We start from the raw sequence: 17,709 nt of genomic DNA, 5'->3' as shown, positions 1-17,709 counted from the left end.
CATCAAATCCTATCAAATGTCGTCACTTTGATGAGCGCTGAGCTCGGTTGTCACTGGTCAGACTTGGGCTGTCAATTCAAAATAGATCACCTGAGGGCCGGCTGCTGTTGCGCTCGCTGGCCACACAGGACAGCAAGTTTCCAGAGGTATCCTCGCAGATTCCAGTCCTTTTTCCATGCTCAAAAGAAGGGCTGTGGCCGGTAGGGAGTATATTGATAGTGCTTCTGATCGAGCAGTAACATTGAACCTTAACGTGAATCACGAACGGGCGAGGAAACGTTTAACGAGATGGACACGGGTCTTTGATCTGGGCACAATCGCAACTTGAATGTAGCGAATATGAGATTAATAGTGATACGCACGTACACCGGATGTCTCAACTGCAGCCTGCAGGTCATTCCAGTATCAGCTTTCTGAGATTGTGCTGGAACACGAAAAGTCACCTTGAAGGTTATGGTCAAATGACGTGTCGTAAGTCTCACATGTGATGCACATGGGTGCGATTATCCGACTCATCGGCGTGAGTTCCGTTTTGGCACGATATTCCCGGCGCTTCACCGCGGCAACACAATAACGCCGTACCACAATTAAAATATTACATACGTGATATTTCTCCCTGCCTTCATCGTTCATCATCATTTTCATTGCGAAAACAGTACGTGGTCCAATCACTCAAATATAATTGACTTCGCCCGTCTATGCAGTGTACACGATCGGGTAGTGTGCTCCTTGATCTTGAACCGACCAAATCCGCAACTTTTCAATTCCGCGCCGAACATGTTCTCTGCTGGGCAGGAACTTCTCAGAATCTAAATGACCTGATGCGCTCGTCAACAAAGCTCGTGATCACATTTTACATCTGATTATGTTCCAGTGTTTCCAAGCTCTTCTCTAATTCAAGAACCAATCATATGGAATGAGACGGCTGCATATTGTAACTAGGACTGGTCATATGACATTGATCAGGCGTACAAAATGTTCATCGATGCCCGCATCCGGGGCTCCCTCCAAGTTTCTGGTATCGAGTTCCACACATGCAGTCCTGCCTCTTTTGTTGCTCTGAGTTCACCTGGCGAGCCTGCCCAGCTTTCTGTTATCTACGCTGCAGGAGCATGGGAAGCCTTCTTATCGTCATCTTTGAAAAAAGGGTACGGACGTTGTCTACACTTACCAGTTACGTTCACACAATTGTTATATTCCCAATTGCAGCAGTGAAGCCCTCGGGTGATTATTCGGCGCGATGTTTGCGGATTGTAGTTGCCGATCCGAACATGCCAACCCTTCATGAGCTTGGCTTGTTCATTATCGAGTGTTCGATTTGCATGTTCATGGTGGAAAACACGCACACAGCCGCGGCTTTTGCTCTAGATCTCACCCGCGCTTCAACCAGAAGAACGTATCACATGGCTACTGATTTACAGCTATTATTATCGCAGGACATGAGTGGTCGACTCGGCGGCGGCCTCTGACCTATCACAAGCATGGGCATCAAGTCCTTCGAACTTCCTATACTAAAAGTGCAAAGTTCGTATCCAAGTCGTATCTAAGTGCTGAACTAGGTATCATCGTTCCACTATCGCCGCCATTTACAATTCATTGTTGTACTTGAGAACGTGCATCTCGATCACCACCGCATCTACGTTCGTTGTATAGGTTCTCCAGAATCGAACCATCGAAGGCCCACAGCCCCATCAGGAGCTGGACCCTGGTGGGTATCGAACATTCACGCCATGAGTCCCCGCCCTCAAGTGCACTATAATGCGCTCCAAATGTCACTTCATCCCTTGTTGTCGGCAAGTGAAGACAGTCTACCGAGTAAGCGATTGCGACAAGAAATGACTTCCTTCCGTAAAGAATCGTTCAAGCATAAAGAAACAGCAGTCTATGCCATTATCCTACTAGTAATTTTCATTAAATTCGATTTAACATGCAAATCCTCACTCCTCAGGCCTGCGCCAGCGTTGATGAAAGCGTCGTACTAGAATACAGGTGCACTGTAACGTATTATCGGACAAGGGCAAAATCTACAATAGGATGAGCATAAGTTGCCGAAAAGCGGAAGTCAAGCAGCTTCATCTTGCTTGATCATATCAGCCAACTGTTTTGCGACTTCTCGAGACATACCGCAACGCTTAGTGAGATGAGGGACAAGATCCCTCCTTCTCACATGTGAACTCCCTACAAGTAGCTCCTTCAGCTTACGCATCAACGACACGAACAGGTTGTCCCCTCCCATCCATGCTTGCTTCTGCCCGTCGGCAGTGAATTGTTCAACAAGGTTGCGGATCGTGACGCGCGACTCTTCATAAAGGTCTTTGTGTCTGCCGTCCAATCTATCAGCGGCGGTGATGCACGCATGGCCAGCGACCTGGATCTGATATCGCGAAAAGATGCCCTTGTTTCTCTCCCAATAGTCCTCCATCCTCAGCTCTCTTTCGAGGCCCGTGATAGCAAGAACAATGGGAACCTTCTTCTCGCAGAGAAATTCATGAAAGAGCCTGTAATTGTTCTGCAGCGTAGCAGTGACTCTGCCGGCACGAACGCAGAATAGAAGGAGATCGATGCCGCCTTGTTTGTCCAGTCGCTTGATGAGCTGATAGGCGTTCTCGACAAACTCGAGGTACTCTTTGATTCCAAGATCCGGTGCCTCGAGTCCGACGGTATCGAAGACCTTGTAAGACATGTTGCCGAAGCAGATATTATATTCTTGCCAGTGCATCGTACAGCGTTCCGTGTCAGGAGATGTGCCCGCCACCTCCTTTCCTGCCATGAGATTGATGAGCGAGCTTTTGCCTGCTCCCGTATCCCCAAAGAGCACGATACTTTGATGCTTGTTCCTCCTAATCAAATTAGACACTATGGTCGAAGAGTATCGGAGGACTATGTACCTTGTACCCATTTTTGGGGGGATGGGGTATCCTCTGGTTCCCAGATGCGGGTCCTCAAGGGGTAAGACCACCTTGGAAGTCTTGTCATCCGTGTTGACGGTTTCTGAACATTGCGGTATATGGCGTTGCGTATCAGGTGCTGTGGGTGCTACCTCCTCTTCCGGTATGACTTTGATCAGTGAGCTCTTTCCTGCTCCCGTCTGCGGAAATGGTACAATGTTTTCATGCTTGTTCGTACTGGTCAAATTAGACGACTATAGTACGAAGAACGTCTGTAGATTACGTACCTTGCCATTCTGGGAGGGATAAAGTATCCTCTGATTCTCAGATGCGGGTCCTCAGGGGGTAAAAACGCCTTGGAAGCCTTGTCATCGAAGTTTGTGGTTTCCGAAAATTGTAGCATACGACGTCGCATGTCAGGAACTGTGGGCGCTAGTTCCAATCTCGTCACGAGGTTGACGAGTGAGCTTTTGCCTGCTCCCGTCTGCCAAAAGAGCGCGACAATCTCATGCTTGGTCCTTCTAATCAAATCAGATAACTATAGTACGAAGAGAATCTGTAGAATACGCACTTGATACACATTTTAGGAAGGATAGGGTATCCTCTGATTCTCAGATGAGGGTCCTCAAGGCGTAAAAACGCCTCAACATTCCTAACATCCAAGTTTACGTTTTCTGAACATTGCAGCATGCGGCGTCGCATGTCAGGAGCTGTGGGCACTACCTTCTCTCTCGTCATGAGGTTGATGAGTGAGCTTTTGCCTGCTCCCGTTTGCCAAAAGAGCACGGAAATTTTATGCTTGTTCCTACTGATCAAATTACTATGGTACGAAGAACATCTGAAGATTACGCACCTTATACCCACTTTGGAAGGAATAAAGTACTCTATGATTCCCAGATGCAGTTCCTCGAGTCGAGCAGTTTCGAACGCATAGGAAGTCTCGTCATGGGAGTCGATGGCCTCTGTACACTGCAGCATACGGTGCCGCGTGTCAGGAGCTGTGGATGCTACTGCCATCATGTTGAAGAGTGAGTTTTTGCCTGCTCCAGTTTGCCAAAAGAGCACGAAAAGTTTATGCTTGTCCCTACTGGTCAAATTAAACAATCATCATGATAGTACAAAAAGCGTCTGAAGACTACGCACATCGCACCAATGTTGGAAGGGATAGAGAACTCTTTGATTCCCAGATGCAGGTCCTCGAGTCGACAAAATGGCAGGATACTCTTGTATTTTTTCCTACCAATCAAATTAGAGATCGCTATATTACGACGATCATTTGAAGACAACACACCTTGCACTCATTTTGGGAGGGACAGTGTATGATGTGTATCCTCTGATTCTCGGACGCGGGTCCACAAGGCGTATGAACGCCTTGAAAGTCTTGTCATCCAAGTAGACGGTCTCTGAATGTTGCAGCATACGGTGTTGCATGTCAAGAGCTGCCGCCATGAAGTTGACGGGTGAGCCATTACTTGCCACTCTCCCCCCAGTGAGCACGATATCATTAGCATTGTTCCTACCCGTCAACGTTAGCAAAATACGACACAAGGGGCATCTGAAGACTACGCACCTTGCACCCATTTGGGGAGGGATAGCACATCCTCTGATTCTCAAACGCGGGTCCATGAGGGGTAAGAACGCCTTGAAAATCTCGTCATCCGAACGTTGCAGCATACGACGTCGCACGTCAGAAGTCGTGGGTGTTACCTCATCTCCCGCCATGAGCTTGACGGGTGAGCCATCACTCGCCGCCGTCTGCCCAGTGAACAAGATATCGTTATCATTGTTCCTGCTTGTCAATGTCGGCAAAATACGGCTCAAGAAGCATCTGAGGACTACGCACCTTGCGCCCGTGTCGGGAGGGATAGGGTACTCTCTGATTCCCAGGTGCAGTTCCTCGATGGTTTCTGGCGCCTCGGGAGTCTCATCGTCCAAGTCGACAGTATCTGAGCATTGCAGCATACGGCGTTGCATGTCAGGAACGATGGGTACTACCTTATCTCCCGCCATGAGCTCGACGCTCAAGTCATCGTTGTCCACTGTCTCCTCAGTGAGTCTGATGTTTGTATTGTTCCTATTCATCAATGTAAATACGGTAAAGGGAGCATCTGAGGACTACGCACCTTGCACCAATGTCGGGAGGGGTAGGGTGCTCTTTGATCCCCGGATGTGGATCCTCGAGTCGAATGATTTCGAACACCTTGGAAATCTCGTCATCCAAGTCAATAGTCTCTGTGTACTCCAGAGTCCAGCATCGCAAGTCAGGAGCTGTGGATACTACCTCCTCTTCTGCCATGAATGTCGTCGTCTCGTCTGTGAGTACATTATCTTTATGCATTTTCCTACTCATCAATGTTAACAAAATATGGCACGAGGAGCATCTGGAGATGACGCACATTGTGGTCATCGTTGATACCTGCCGGATAGTGTTAAGCCATCGGCCGACTTCTGACAGTGGGGTTTGAACCGCTTTCGACAGGCGACACCGTTCGATAAGCTGGCAGACGGCGTGGTATGACTGTATGCGGCGCCACCTGAGGCTATCCTCTGCATATTTGTCGATAGTCGCTGTGGTGACACACGCGTGGCCAGCAAAGGTCATCCCGAAGTCTGAGATGAGTTTCTCGTTTTTCCTCCACCATTCTTCCATCTCTGGTGCTTGGTCTTCTAAAGCTGTGGCGACAAGAACGATTGGAACTCTCTCCTTCACTTCAGAGCGGATCAAGTCGTAGTTGCGGCAGAGCGCCTTCGTCGCTCTCACACCCCGCACACAGTACATGAGGAGATGGATGTCAATTTGCTTCATTAGATCTCGAAGGAGCTTCTTCAGAACTCTTCGAGCTTCCCTGTCGGGGACTGTTCCTTCAGGGCCTTCACCAAGGCCTACAATCTAGTTCAGCAACAATCACCAAGAGCGGCGAACTTCACTAACCGACCGTATCATAAAGCTTTATCTTCAGGGTCTTGTTCTGAATCAAAATGTTGTACGCTTTGGTTTCAGTTGTGCATCCCGCAGCATCGGGGGATGTCAGCGCTGTTTGCGTCCCAGCGACCAAATTGATCAAGGAGCTTTTGCCAGCGCCCGTTTCTCCAAAGATGACAACATTGCATGTTTCTGTATGATGTGAAGCCGCACTCCGATTTTGTATGTGGAACTGACTTTGGGTTAACTTTATGCTGAGGAGGCCCGTCAAACACCACTTACGATAGATAGTCCTCCACCAGCCTGAGCAGACGACGCCATTACAAACTTGAAGATGACTCAACTACAGACAAGATTCGACAGCGAAAGGTGGGTCTTGGTGTTCGGCGTAGTATCCCCTAGTTTGTTAGAACAAATGTCGATACGGTGCAGGCACCAGATATGAAAATCCCCACAACGCATGGATTCAACGTGTTCCATGCAACATTGTGTGGCGTAACAACCATGCTGCGTGTGCATTACTAGGCTTCGTACACGTGGCTAGCTGGTCCCTAGAGCTAGCCTATCTGCAATAGTAAAGATTTGGCTCTTACGGTACTCCAGGGTGTACGGTAATCGGTAGCATGGTAAGTGCTAGAGCCTGGCTATAGGGTGTATAATCAGCAACACATTTGGGGATTATTATGGAGGTAATTTATTATACAGATAAGACGGGCGCTGCATACGGAGCGCCAGCGCTGACAACAAAGCGATGTTGGGCTGTGGCCCTGGCACTTCAAGTCAGACTGACCTAAATGAAACTTTTGACTCCAAGCGTGGGCCGCATCTTGAATAAGCCCATCAATGAATCAGGCTTGCTGCATCTTCAACGTGCTGAACAGGGTGTGTCACACAGCCGGTGGACAGGCGCCAGTGCTTTCAACTGTTGGCGCCTTCATCATGATTGCCATCGGGGATTTGCCGCGTGAACCCAATCCCCAAAAGGAAATAATACGTTGGACCACAAACTTTCCGACGCAGTGAGAGTCGATGTGATACATTCGGAAGACGCTTGCACACCGAGGGTCGACGCACCCTTCAAATCCTGCAGACATTCAAATTCACATACTCCGTCATGTTTTTTTGGTGGGTGGCCTAGTATTCTGCAAATATTAATGGCTGTAATCGTGTTGAAACAGAATAGATACCTCATAAATAACCTGTTCATAAGCCAATCATAAGTCAACGCGAGAATACAAGGGCTCGAGTAAGTACATGAATAAAATGCGAATTTGGAAAATATTAACGATGAATGAAAACGAGTACATGAAAAGAAGATAGTCAAGGACAAATAGCAATAGACAAGGGATGCATATCGTTTTAATTAAAAACCAAAAACATCTCGTATATACAGAAGCCACCAAGGAAGTGTCACGCTACCCTGGAATTGCGGCTTTATCACCTCCATCTGAACTGGTGTCTTTACTGCTGAGGTCTCCACTGCGGGTGATACGCTCAGTGTCCCTGGGCCCGCTAGATGGCGAAGCGTCGATGTCCAGAGCATCTTCACCGATATCCTTGAGAAGTGCAACACTACTTGCAACAATTGAGGCCGATACAGAAGTGACAGTCGCCTCGCTTCCTGTAGAATCCCTACGAGCAGGGAGACCACGTGACTTGGTGGCCCGGCGTTCGGGCCGTTTTTCTTCCGGAGGATCATCAGGTGGAGGTGAAAGAGCAGAATGATCGAGAGAATATGGAGGGGAAGGCTCTCCGGCGGTAGGAGTGCGTGGCGTGGCATTGGCAGCGGAGCCCCTTGGGTTGCGGGAGCGCTTGGCAGGATAGGTCGCGTCGCCATCATCGACTTCTCTGCGCTTTCTTTTGTTTCCTCCACCAGCAGGGCGCCTCCTGCGGGAACTAGGTTTTTCTTTGAGTTCTGGTTCGGGAGCAGGAGCGACATCGATGATGGGTGCGGGGGAGGGGGCTGGCTCGTTTGCGTCGCGTACTTTCGGGGCGGGGCGACGCGCGCGATTGGAAGATCGGCGCGTGGGATCATCCATTATTACTGCCGGCGCGGGGAGCCCGAACGCGGTTGGATCCAAATCGGGGAGAGATAGGGCAAGACGACCAAGAGGATGATAAAGGGGCAATGAGGGGCCGGTCATCCATCTCTTATGTCTCTTAGAGTGGCTGGACTGGTGGATTGTCCAATGAGGAAGCGATTGAGGGGAGGGAGAATGGCTTGATGAAGATGCATGAGAGCCGACTGGTGGTACCTCTAGATGAAGGGTGGTTGTTCCTGCGGTGGGGGAGCGATACGTTATTTGTGGCTTCCAGCGGATCGAAGTCATGGATGGCAAATGTCAATTGGTGACGGTATGATTTGCGACAGAGCAGCTGGCGAATAATCAGAATCATCAGAGTCTGCGGAAAACGATGGGAGTGCAACAGGCTCACGAAAGTAAAACACACGGTTAAAGTCGCATGCCACGACGAGCGTGCGTTGAATGTTCTGATGATGTGCGTGAGCGCTAATTGCACAATGATTCCCGGAACGAGCAGAGGGCGTAAGTAGTAGATATCGTTGGTGAGCTATGTGATAACGGAGATGATTGAAATGGAACGCGGAAATGACTCGCTGGACGCTGGACGATGCGTTGCCTTGCGCGGAGAGTTATCAAACTAGTACTTGACCACGACCAACCCGTCGATGCTGTCACAGTAAAGCTGACCGGGTGCAATAATCACAGTTTATTTGCCGGGTTATGTAATGATGTCCGGTCCGCCCCAGACCGGTCACATTGTGACACCTCAAGTTTCTCATCATCACCATCAACTTAATTATGTTTCTAGACCGTACACCAAGTTTAACTTCTGCAGTACCTCTGTACTTCACCGAGTGGATCAAACCGACACGAGTTGCATCCGTTCTTCCAGCAAAACTTGTCGTACTGCATCAAAGATCTTGCTCGTAAGATCCACTACCTCAAAGATACCCTGCTCAAATTATTATCCCATGGTCTTTGCAGCGAGGGTAAGTGTGATGTGATTTGTATCTTCTTACTCGACTCCGCCTACCTTTACCCTAATCCTCGCACCTTCCAAGTATCATATCCAACAGCAAAATATTTTATTGGAAATTTGGAACATCAAATCTACAGACACAGCAAAACTTGACGTGCTTACTAGCTGCGGGAAGGAGGCCGCAGTGACTATGAATCCAGCCGATCACCTCAGAACCCCCGAGTCCTTGTCATCACAAGTTTTAGGCAGCAATGTACCGATATGAGCAAAGAATCAGATTCCTTCGTTCGCGAGTATGAAATGCAACAATGTTCGAGGACAATACAGTACAATACAGCAACAACTACAAAAACAACCGATCGCGGTTTTTCAAAAGATCTATGTTGGGACGAAAGCCCCAAAAACGAACAGACATCGTGACCCTTCACAATGATCAAACACTATTGCTGAAGGTCATTAGTCTCCGGCGAATGTCTAATAGGCGTTGTTTTCTCGTCGAGAGCATTACTCGTCTCTGAGCGATGGAGGCATCTTCGCTGACCAACTCTTTCATACGCTCAGAGAAATTGGACCCAGACGCAGCATCAATCAACAAGCTCGTGAGGAGGCTCTGCGAAAGTTGATTTGCCAGTGTATGATGGAGAGCATGCTCGATCGTGAAAGGAATATGATCAACGATGCGCTGCTCGGGGCGATTAACATGTTGAAACGGAGATGATGAGCGAGACTCACCTTGTAGGCAACGTGATAATAGGCTCGAACATCGGCCATCACAACCAGCTCTGCCTCAAATGAGTCTGGAGGTAACAATCGTGCAAGATCTGAAACCCGAAGACTTGCATACCCTGCTTCTGCAAGAGCCCTTAATGCTTTGGCCTCGGGCGTCTCTGGCTTGGCAGGGGTGTTGGGCGTATTAAACATCCCATTGCTGGACTTCTTAGAAGAAGCAGGCTTTTTCTCCTCATCACAGTATGGGGCTTCTGGGATCTTGAATGGTATGGGTCCCTCGGCCTCCTCAAATTGATGGACGGGAGCCTTGTACTGAAGAGGTCTAGTCCGAACCGTCTTATAATGAGCCAGCCATTTTTCGCGGAGTACCTGAAGATAGTGCGTATTCTGAGTATAATGTGGAGCAGTAGTTTCCAGTTCCAAGGCTGTTTTGACAGCGTCTTTGGCGCGCGCCTTGCAGAGATCAACCTGAATTCGAATCAAATTGCTAATTTCACAGACAACTTGAGCCCAGACAACGATCGTGAGGAGTCAACGCTTACCCAAAATATTCCTCGAGAACTTTAAAGCGTCCGAAATGGGTGCTGATGAGTGTGTCGATGATTTGATCAAGCACATTGGTGATACCAGCGAGACAGCGCTCAGACGGAGCGACCCAGAGTTTGGTGAATTCAGCAATGAGGTTTGCTTTCGCTTGATATGGCACGTTGTTCGGAAGCTCCCATCCAATTGCCCTTGATGAATGGTTGAGCGGCCGCACAACTGCAACAAAATGCGAAAACATACTCGTGGATGACCCTACGGATATCATATATCCCCATCACTTTTACGCCAGGGTCTCGCTCAGTTAGAGTCATTTTTTCCTCAGTATCATCCAATGGAACATAGTCTTCCGGTTCATCGAAAGGCCTGAAGTCCGGAGCAGTGCCACGTATATCCCTCTTGAAAATAGCATAGAGAGCGCGATTACGTTGCGCAAGACGTTTGTCTTCGTGACTGCCATTCGCAAAGCTCTTGAAGACATCGCAGAACGCATTAACTCTTCCTAAAACCTCGATTTGTGGGTCATTTTCTAGTGGCGGGGGCAGTTCATTGCAGTCCTTGATACATTTGGCAAGGAGGGTGTCGACATCTTCTCTGAGTTGCGGTAAACTATAGACAATGTAAGTGCTTTATAGAGAGCCAGCTAGAAGAAGGTCCACGCACGAGTCTTCGATCAATCGAATGAGCAGTCGGCTTACATCGGAGACAAAGCCCGGAATTCCGAACCGATGACGGTCGGTCACATCCTTCCAGGGCGACGTCGTGTCAAAATATTCGGCAGCACGCCTTTGCGATTCCGCACGAGACAGGCGTAGTGCACGTTCGGCATCATCAGGAAGACGCACGCAGTAAAAACCGTGCCTCAGTGTGTGATCATCCGAACGACCTTCAATGATTTCTACCCATTTGCGGCGCTGGTTGATAGCTCCGGTACCGAGCGTGTCGGGCTTCGTAAGTACGCCTGAAGAACTTTCAGTCAGTTAATCATACTGCAGTATGGGTGACTTGCCAATTGTTCGCCTTCCATTGGGGTCTGCGGCCCTAGCAAGACTCATAGATTGTTGATTTTCCATATCATCTAGCACCGCGCCCATCAATTCAGTGGAAAAGGATTTCGTAGTTCATACACGTACCGCTCATAGGAATCGTGGTCAGTATGATAGTGTTTTTTTTCTCGGTATAATGTTCCGCCAAACTTTTCACCAAGGCGACGATTTCGGCTTCTTCGTTTTGTATCAGGCCTTTGCAGCCCATCAGATATGCTGTCTAAATTTAAATGAGTATGTACTCACCCGGTAGATCATAGAATGACAGGTCAGTCGCATCGGGGTCTTCAATTGAGACGCACACCACATTGCGGGAAAACTTCAGTGTATTTTTGATGTTCCTGAGTTCCTCGACAGTTTTTGTGTGGAAAGTCGAAGAAGCAACGTTTGGGTTCAAAAGGGCTGCCTGAGCACGACGCAGCCAAACTTCGAATTCACTTCTATCAATAATCTTTGGGCCAAATCGAACATTAGTAGGCTTTTGCAGGTCTAGGCCGTTACTATCGAAACCAATGCGTAGGGTGATGGTGCAGGACCACGATGTGGCATCACTGGACATATTACATTCCATAGGGCATCTGCATATAGTAGATGAGTATAACCCACAATAACTGATGCTAGTTGATAGGGTCACCTTGTACACGTTCCGCTATCTCTTGGGACGTTGATCTTTATCGTAAAAGAAAAAAAATTGAACAAAGGGACAAGATGACAAACTATCTGCCGACGTACCCCACTGACGGCCTCGACGAGCGAGCTTTTTCCCGCTGAAATATTAGGTTGAGTATAGCTGTAGTTGCATGGGGAGGTGACCACAAACCGGATTGGCCACCAATTACAACTACTGATGGTAAGGCGATCAACGCGTCGGCACTGTATGATGCAGCGTGAGCGATCCTAGGTTACAGTCAAATTCACAATCACCCACCCCATGGACCGGAGGTCAGACATCATCTCCATAAGCTCCCTGCGCCTGCGGGCATAGTCGGTGGATGATATGTCCACTTCCTCCCATGCCTCCGGAGGGCTCGCGGAACCAGAGAGGGAAGGAAGAGACGTTACATCAATAGAGGGCTCGATGGATGGTTCGGTTGAGGCTGCTTGTTTGCGTCTATTGCGGAGTAAATCCATGGTAGATTAGATGCCAGAGGCGTATTGCACACAACATCAAAACCACCTCTGCTTTTATGCGCCAGCTTTCGATTCAAAGGCTTCTTGGACACGCGTGTCAACGTACATTGCATTGAGGGCGCAACTCGAAGTTCAGCCGAGTCGTAATCCACGGCATAATGACAAGAGAAAGCGCCTTCAGATGCCCGCACTCACAGCTATTAGCAACACACTGTTGTGTTATCGAGGGCGATTGTTACGCAAAGTAATATGCAACAACCAATCACAAAAGATCTGCGATGACCTTTTCAGCAAAACATGTTGTTCTGGCATAATTGGTTTTCATATCAGAGCTTCGTACACACGCGAAAGTACGTGTACAGAATCACCGAAAGACGGACACGTGCGGGAGATAAAGTTGTTACCACATACATGAGGTTGAGTCGATAATAGGTATGACTCAATGAGTCAACGAGCTTTTCGTAGTGGACCCATAAAGACACTCAAACAGGCGTGCATGCCTCACGAAGAAACGTTGTTTCCGGGATATTAGGAGAAAGGTTGTTCTCTGACCAGAAAAGAGGAGCACGCTGTGCCGGAGGAATTTGGGCCACAACTTGGAGGGAGGCCGAGTACTAGCACATGTATATAGTAGTATCATAGTAATACTAGGCGCTTCGAATTTTAGAGTGACTGTCACGGTCACACTGATGCGTACTTCGAAGCTTCGAAGACGCGTGTGACCTGTGACATCTCAGATATAGCTTCGACCATCACAATCGACGTTCTTGTACCGAGTATTTATCGTGCGTCCACACTTGCCACGTCAAAAATCTCTTCCTTCATTGGCGACTTCAACAGGACTGACAACGGTCACCAAATGAAACTATTCCTGTCAGAGTGGGCCTCACCTTCAACAGTTAGAGTCTATTAGTCGCACAAGTGACAGAATGTCACATGCTTTGGCACTCGCAAATCACGTCAATTTGAAGTAGGTGCGTGAGTTATTTCTACGTACAAATATCATCGCCTTAGGTGCCTGTAAGACGTCCTGATCCTCCTATGTACAAAATAAGCTAAGTCTCGTAGTAAACTCATAAGGAACCATCATTGATCGTTGATAGCCGCAGTGCAGTGCCCTATGTATTGTGAGGGGTCTGCGAACAATGGTCCAAAATGAGTTTGCAAACGTCTTCGTAGGATTGTGCACGGCGTTGGCGTAGATCCTGGGACTCCGCGTGTTCAGATGGCAGAGTTGTGACACAAGCACATCCAGAGAAATGCATCCCATATTTCGCAAGCTGGTCCTTGTTCTGACTCCACCACTTTGTCATTGGGTGCAAGTCTTCCAGACACGTAGCCACAATAACAGTGGGCACTTTGCTGTCACCAACAGCTGACGAGAACGTCTGATAATTGTTTCGCAGAGCTTTTGTGGCTTGCGTTCCGCGCACGCAATACACAAAGAGATGGACACCGTCTCCCTTGTTCAGGCCATCGAGGAATAAAGTCAACCTCCTTGCAGCAGCAGCCGCAGGCACTTTGCCCTCTGAGCCCTCGTTTAACCCTGATGACATGATTATCAACCCACTCTGTTCCCAAACCTCGGAGTGAAAGAATGCCCACCTGCTGTATCCCACAACCTGAAGGATCGCCCACCAATCGTCACTTGGTATGAAGCAATGTTAACAGTGCATGAGAGGGCGTCAGGAGATGTTTCCGCTACGTCGCGGCCCATAATTAGGTTTATGAGAGAGCTTTTGCCTACTCCACTCTCCCCCCAGAGCACTACGTTTTGTGGTCGACTTTGATATTTCTATAGGAGACATCAACCATCTGTTGAACGAGTTCACAGTTCACGAACCTGTTGTAGACCTGTGACTCTTATGGCTGAAGGGACTAGCGTGTGACCGTGATTCTCACCCATCGTTTGCGGTAGGTTGTCGCCTCTGATCTGCTGCGCCACCTGCTGAGCCATTTCTTTGGTCATTCCGCATCGTTTTGTGAGAATCCCAATGATATCCGTCTTCTTGGGACGTCCAACGACAAATTCCACGAGCTTGCTAATGGACGAGGCAAGCCATCCTTGTCCACCGGTCCACCCTTCCATGGGTGCATTGCAATGAGCCTCAACCACTCCACAGAGTATTGCACGCGACTCCTCATACTTGTCTCTATATTTCCCGTCGAGAAGATTCGCCGCAGTTATGCATGCGTGGCCCGTAGACCTAATGTTGTACTTCTCCAAGTGGCTCATATTCCGCGTGTACCAGTCTTCCATGATTGTTTCTCTTTCGAGGTTTGTGACGACTAGCGCAAGCGGGACATTTTCTTCGCAGAGAAATTCAAAGAACAACCTGTAGTTGCTCTGCATGGTTGCCGTGACTCTACCTCCACGTATACAGAAGAGCAAGAGGTTGACACCTCCACGCTCTTTCAAGGTGTTGATGAGGCTATGTGCGTTTGAAATTGCGGAGAGATACTCTCCGGTTTGTAGACGGGGCTCCTCGAGGCCGACCGTGTCAAACACCTGGTATCGAGTCCCATTTTCGAAGGTTATCGGGTACTCCGTCCATTGCAGAGTGCAGCGGCGAGCGTCCGGCGATATATGCGCAATCTGTCGCCCAGCCATGAGGTTTATGACGGAGCTTTTTCCCGTTCCTATCTCTCCAAAGATCACGATGTTCACCATATTATAATAGACTGCGGGAGCGTTTCTGTGGTCAGTAGTATTCAACCCTTGGATATAGCGCTATCCATACCTGTGTACTACGTCGATTCCACGCTGCGCGATGGGCGAGCTATTTTACAATCGCCCTAGAATGATCCTATTTGTGACTGATATACATCATGCGAAAGATGGTGGGATTCATGATGATCCATCTTTGCACCACACTTGAGATCTAGATCGCGGCGAACTGCGAGGCTGGACGAGCCATGCTTGTCATAAGAGTCCGAAAGATTAGCTGCTGTTTCAACGCTCGCCACGTTCTGATGAGTGTTTGATGAATCTTGCTATCTAATGTCCTTGCCCTAGTCGTGGTACAGGGTTGCAGCACGTTGGTCCTGACTCCTGACTGAAAGTGCGAGCCAGTTACTTAAACACCCAGCGATCGTTATCCATCGCTTCGATGGTCTCCCCGGTTCATAGCCGACATAGGCTCACGCGAATTTTGTTTTCTGCTGAGGGCCACATAGCCTGATGCTGGATTAAAGCCATTTACTCGCACGGAGTATGTCGCGTCGCCCGCAGCGACTACTTGAGCTGATGAGGTCATCGCACAATGAAATTTGCGACCACAGACAGTCCAGACATAACGAAAGAAAAAAACGTCTTTCAAGAGGATATGGCCAGCACTTCAAGGAAATTGCGCAAGGTCAGTAAAGAGACAATAGAGACTTCGTCAGTTTGGACAGTTTTTACTTACCTCAATCCTACACATCTCATAGCTCCTTTTGCACCTTCTCAATCCTTTTGCCTGTTGTGCAATCTCAGCGCTGGACACGCTTCTTTGATTAACACGAAAAACGATATTGTGGACTCCTCCACTTCGCAGGAAAGAAGTATATGCACACTCTACGGTGTGCAATGATATCTTTAAAGCCGTGAAGATAAGACACCCGCATTATAATTTTGCGTCGGGACGAACCGCTGTCCGAAATACGGGAAGGTGGAAGTAAGACCGCGGACTCAATCAGCCACAATATCTGCGTCGATTCTGCGAGTGGGAGTGACAAATATGGTAGGGTCTCGTCGTAGAATTGCCCGTTGTGCGCACGACTTCGAAGGCCGGTGGAACGTGAAATATGAGCCGAGGATCGTGATCACTTCCGTATTTATGTTTATCATGACCTGATTATACGGAAGATATTCAACCCGCTCTCGAAGTATGTGAACTATGGGCGCGCGACGGAAATGAACGATGCGTATCACGTGGATAGGGCCCAGTGCGCCTACATAAGTTACTGTGAGGACGGAGCGCTTGATCCCGCGGAAGCAACATATTTATTATTATCAGTGTCTGTGAACGTTGAGAAAAGCGGACAGACCATGAGATTTATGAAGATCGCACACTCAGCCGGGTGTTGTGACCAACTCTAAACAAGCTTGCGAGACGGCAGCCGGGAACACGACTGCAGAGTCGAATCGTCGACTGTGTGTGGGCTCTTCAGTATTTGGAAGATTATTTTCCCTGGAGTTCGTGGTCAAAATCTTAATGATCAGTGTGTGTGCTGGCAAATTTCGCGCTTCTTACCTCAAGCTAATACATACATACATACCTCCTCTTCCCCTTGGTTGATAAGTCAGTTCAATCAGTTCAATCAGTGATTTCGACCCTGGTCCCTGCTTGTTCCGGCGATTTCAGGCGGTGTCCCGTCGTACGTATCGCCCGGAGTGAACCGGAGCATTCTATTGGGGGCGTACTCCAAGGAGGTTAGATGATTGGTGCTGAGCAAGTTTCCAAGCGGGAAATGATGTTTATCACTAGAAACCAGACTAAACGAGGCACAAAAGAGGCAGAAAATCGAGACCAGAAAGGGGATTTGAGTGACACTGGGGCCATCGGGGGATTATGGTAGACTCGTAACCAGTCTGGACTACGTCTTTGATATTGTTAAGTGTTTGACGTAGTCAGACTGGTCGATCTCGGAGTGATTTGGCAGGCGAAGCGAGGAGTTTGAAATTTGGCAGATGCCGGTTGTGCCGCTTTGGGTAGTCATTGTATTTGGACAGCGCTGACCACACAAAGTTCCTTCATTCGCATCGTACAAAGCATCGTATGCCTCTAACTGATTATAGCGCATCTAGGAGCAGTACTAAATGTTAAATAGGACAATCAAATGATACCTTTTCATGCACTATACCCACCCATGATGCAGCCTGAACATTTGGCTTGGATGGTCAATCCTTCCAGCCTGGACGAGGAAGGAAAAATTCTCGCTGTCCTCAAGATACTTCGTGGATTGCGGATGACGGTCATGGACCTCATGCTGCACTCAATCTCGCAAAGACCCTCCATGGCAACTTGGAGGGAAGGTTTTTTTCGGAGCAATGCACTTGTGCAATTTCTTAATGTGTTGGGCACCGACGAGCGATCGAGCGAGCACCTCCGTGTCAGTTTACGACCCCTTGCTATCGCAATGGTTATTGATGAGGTTGACACTGAGATGGAGGCCGCTAGACATATTTTTCATATGTCATCGAAAGACGTCACCCCCGAACTACTCCTCTCGTTTAACCTCGACACATTTTTGACAGAGTGGCTGTCTTGTCCGGAGAAAGAAGTAACGGGAGAATCATTGCGAGGGTCTTGCCGGAGCCTGTTGCAGCTCGAAGTACGACGTGTCTTCCAGAAAGTAACGATACGAGACATCTGAGTTGAAACAACTTCGGATGTTGTGATCCTTGGGAAATGAAATCGAGTCGCGAGAAGGCCTCGAGAACTTGCTGGTGTTGTGTCGTTGA

General features: G+C 48.6%; 5 protein-coding genes across 5 annotated transcripts; 1 reads left to right on the top strand and 4 right to left on the bottom strand.

Annotated features, from left to right (window-relative positions):
- Positions 1–2,062: 2,062 nt before the first annotated feature.
- Positions 2,063–5,944, bottom strand: DEU56DRAFT_726421 (P-loop containing nucleoside triphosphate hydrolase protein; the record flags this gene model as incomplete). The annotated part of the gene is made up of 4 exons (XM_041347925.1): positions 2,063–2,822; positions 4,528–4,613; positions 5,305–5,778; positions 5,825–5,944. Coding segments are annotated over 4 exons (1,440 nt in total), but the record flags the coding sequence as incomplete, so codon positions are not given.
- Positions 5,945–6,926: 982 nt separating this feature from the next.
- DEU56DRAFT_771775 (uncharacterized protein) lies at positions 6,927–8,518 on the bottom strand. Its single transcript, XM_041351486.1, has 2 exons — positions 8,248–8,518; positions 6,927–8,187 (listed from the first exon to the last, which is right to left on the bottom strand). The coding sequence occupies exon 2, from the start codon at positions 8,139–8,141 to the stop codon at positions 7,227–7,229; it is 915 nt and encodes a 304-aa protein (XP_041214000.1). The 5' UTR covers positions 8,142–8,187; positions 8,248–8,518; the 3' UTR covers positions 6,927–7,226.
- Positions 8,519–9,240: 722 nt separating this feature from the next.
- DEU56DRAFT_951441 (P-loop containing nucleoside triphosphate hydrolase protein) lies at positions 9,241–12,110 on the bottom strand. The gene is made up of 12 exons (XM_041359152.1): positions 12,061–12,110; positions 11,953–12,005; positions 11,865–11,899; positions 11,767–11,801; positions 11,379–11,710; positions 11,220–11,327; positions 11,092–11,164; positions 10,750–11,055; positions 10,330–10,695; positions 10,086–10,277; positions 9,547–10,030; positions 9,241–9,496 (listed from the first exon to the last, which is right to left on the bottom strand). The coding sequence occupies exons 1-12, from the start codon at positions 12,090–12,092 to the stop codon at positions 9,248–9,250; spliced, it is 2,265 nt and encodes a 754-aa protein (XP_041213999.1). The 5' UTR covers positions 12,093–12,110; the 3' UTR covers positions 9,241–9,247.
- Positions 12,111–13,381: 1,271 nt separating this feature from the next.
- On the bottom strand, positions 13,382–14,934 carry DEU56DRAFT_726447 (P-loop containing nucleoside triphosphate hydrolase protein; the record flags this gene model as incomplete). Its single annotated transcript, XM_041347926.1, has 3 exons — positions 13,382–13,809; positions 13,869–14,058; positions 14,209–14,934. The coding sequence occupies 3 exons, from the start codon at positions 14,932–14,934 to the stop codon at positions 13,382–13,384; spliced, it is 1,344 nt and encodes a 447-aa protein (XP_041213998.1).
- A 2,010-nt stretch (positions 14,935–16,944) lies between these two features.
- DEU56DRAFT_771752 (uncharacterized protein) lies at positions 16,945–17,632 on the top strand. The gene is made up of 2 exons (XM_041351485.1): positions 16,945–17,021; positions 17,076–17,632. Exon 2 carries the CDS (start codon positions 17,085–17,087, stop codon positions 17,619–17,621), a length of 537 nt encoding a protein of 178 aa, XP_041213997.1. The 5' UTR covers positions 16,945–17,021; positions 17,076–17,084; the 3' UTR covers positions 17,622–17,632.
- Positions 17,633–17,709: the final 77 nt, after the last annotated feature.

The sequence above is a fragment of the Suillus clintonianus genome (genome assembly GCF_016758775.1).
Source record: "Suillus clintonianus strain FC179 chromosome Unknown DEU56scaffold_5, whole genome shotgun sequence".
NCBI classification, from domain to species: domain Eukaryota; kingdom Fungi; phylum Basidiomycota; class Agaricomycetes; order Boletales; family Suillaceae; genus Suillus; species Suillus clintonianus.
Note: the sequence above shows the minus strand (reverse complement) of the source record. Positions and strands in the feature narration are given on the sequence as shown.

Bases quoted from the DNA above. Each gene is read 5' to 3' on its own strand.
- DEU56DRAFT_771752 (XM_041351485.1), top strand. From the start codon at position 17,085: ATGATACCTTTTCATGCACTATACCCACCCATGATGCAGCCTGAACAT.
- DEU56DRAFT_951441 (XM_041359152.1), bottom strand. From the start codon at position 12,092: ATGGAGATGATGTCTGACCTCCGGTCCATGGG. The intron at 11,056-11,091 runs GTCACCCATACT...ACTGACTGAAAG, and splicing joins GGAAGGCGAACAATTGGCAA to TTCTTCAGGCGTACTTACGA. The intron at 9,497-9,546 runs GTGAGTCTCGCT...CGCCCCGAGCAG, and splicing joins ATTATCACGTTGCCTACAAG to CGCATCGTTGATCATATTCC.
- DEU56DRAFT_771775 (XM_041351486.1), bottom strand. From the start codon at position 8,141: ATGACTTCGATCCGCTGGAAGCCACAAATAACGTATCGCTCCCCCACC.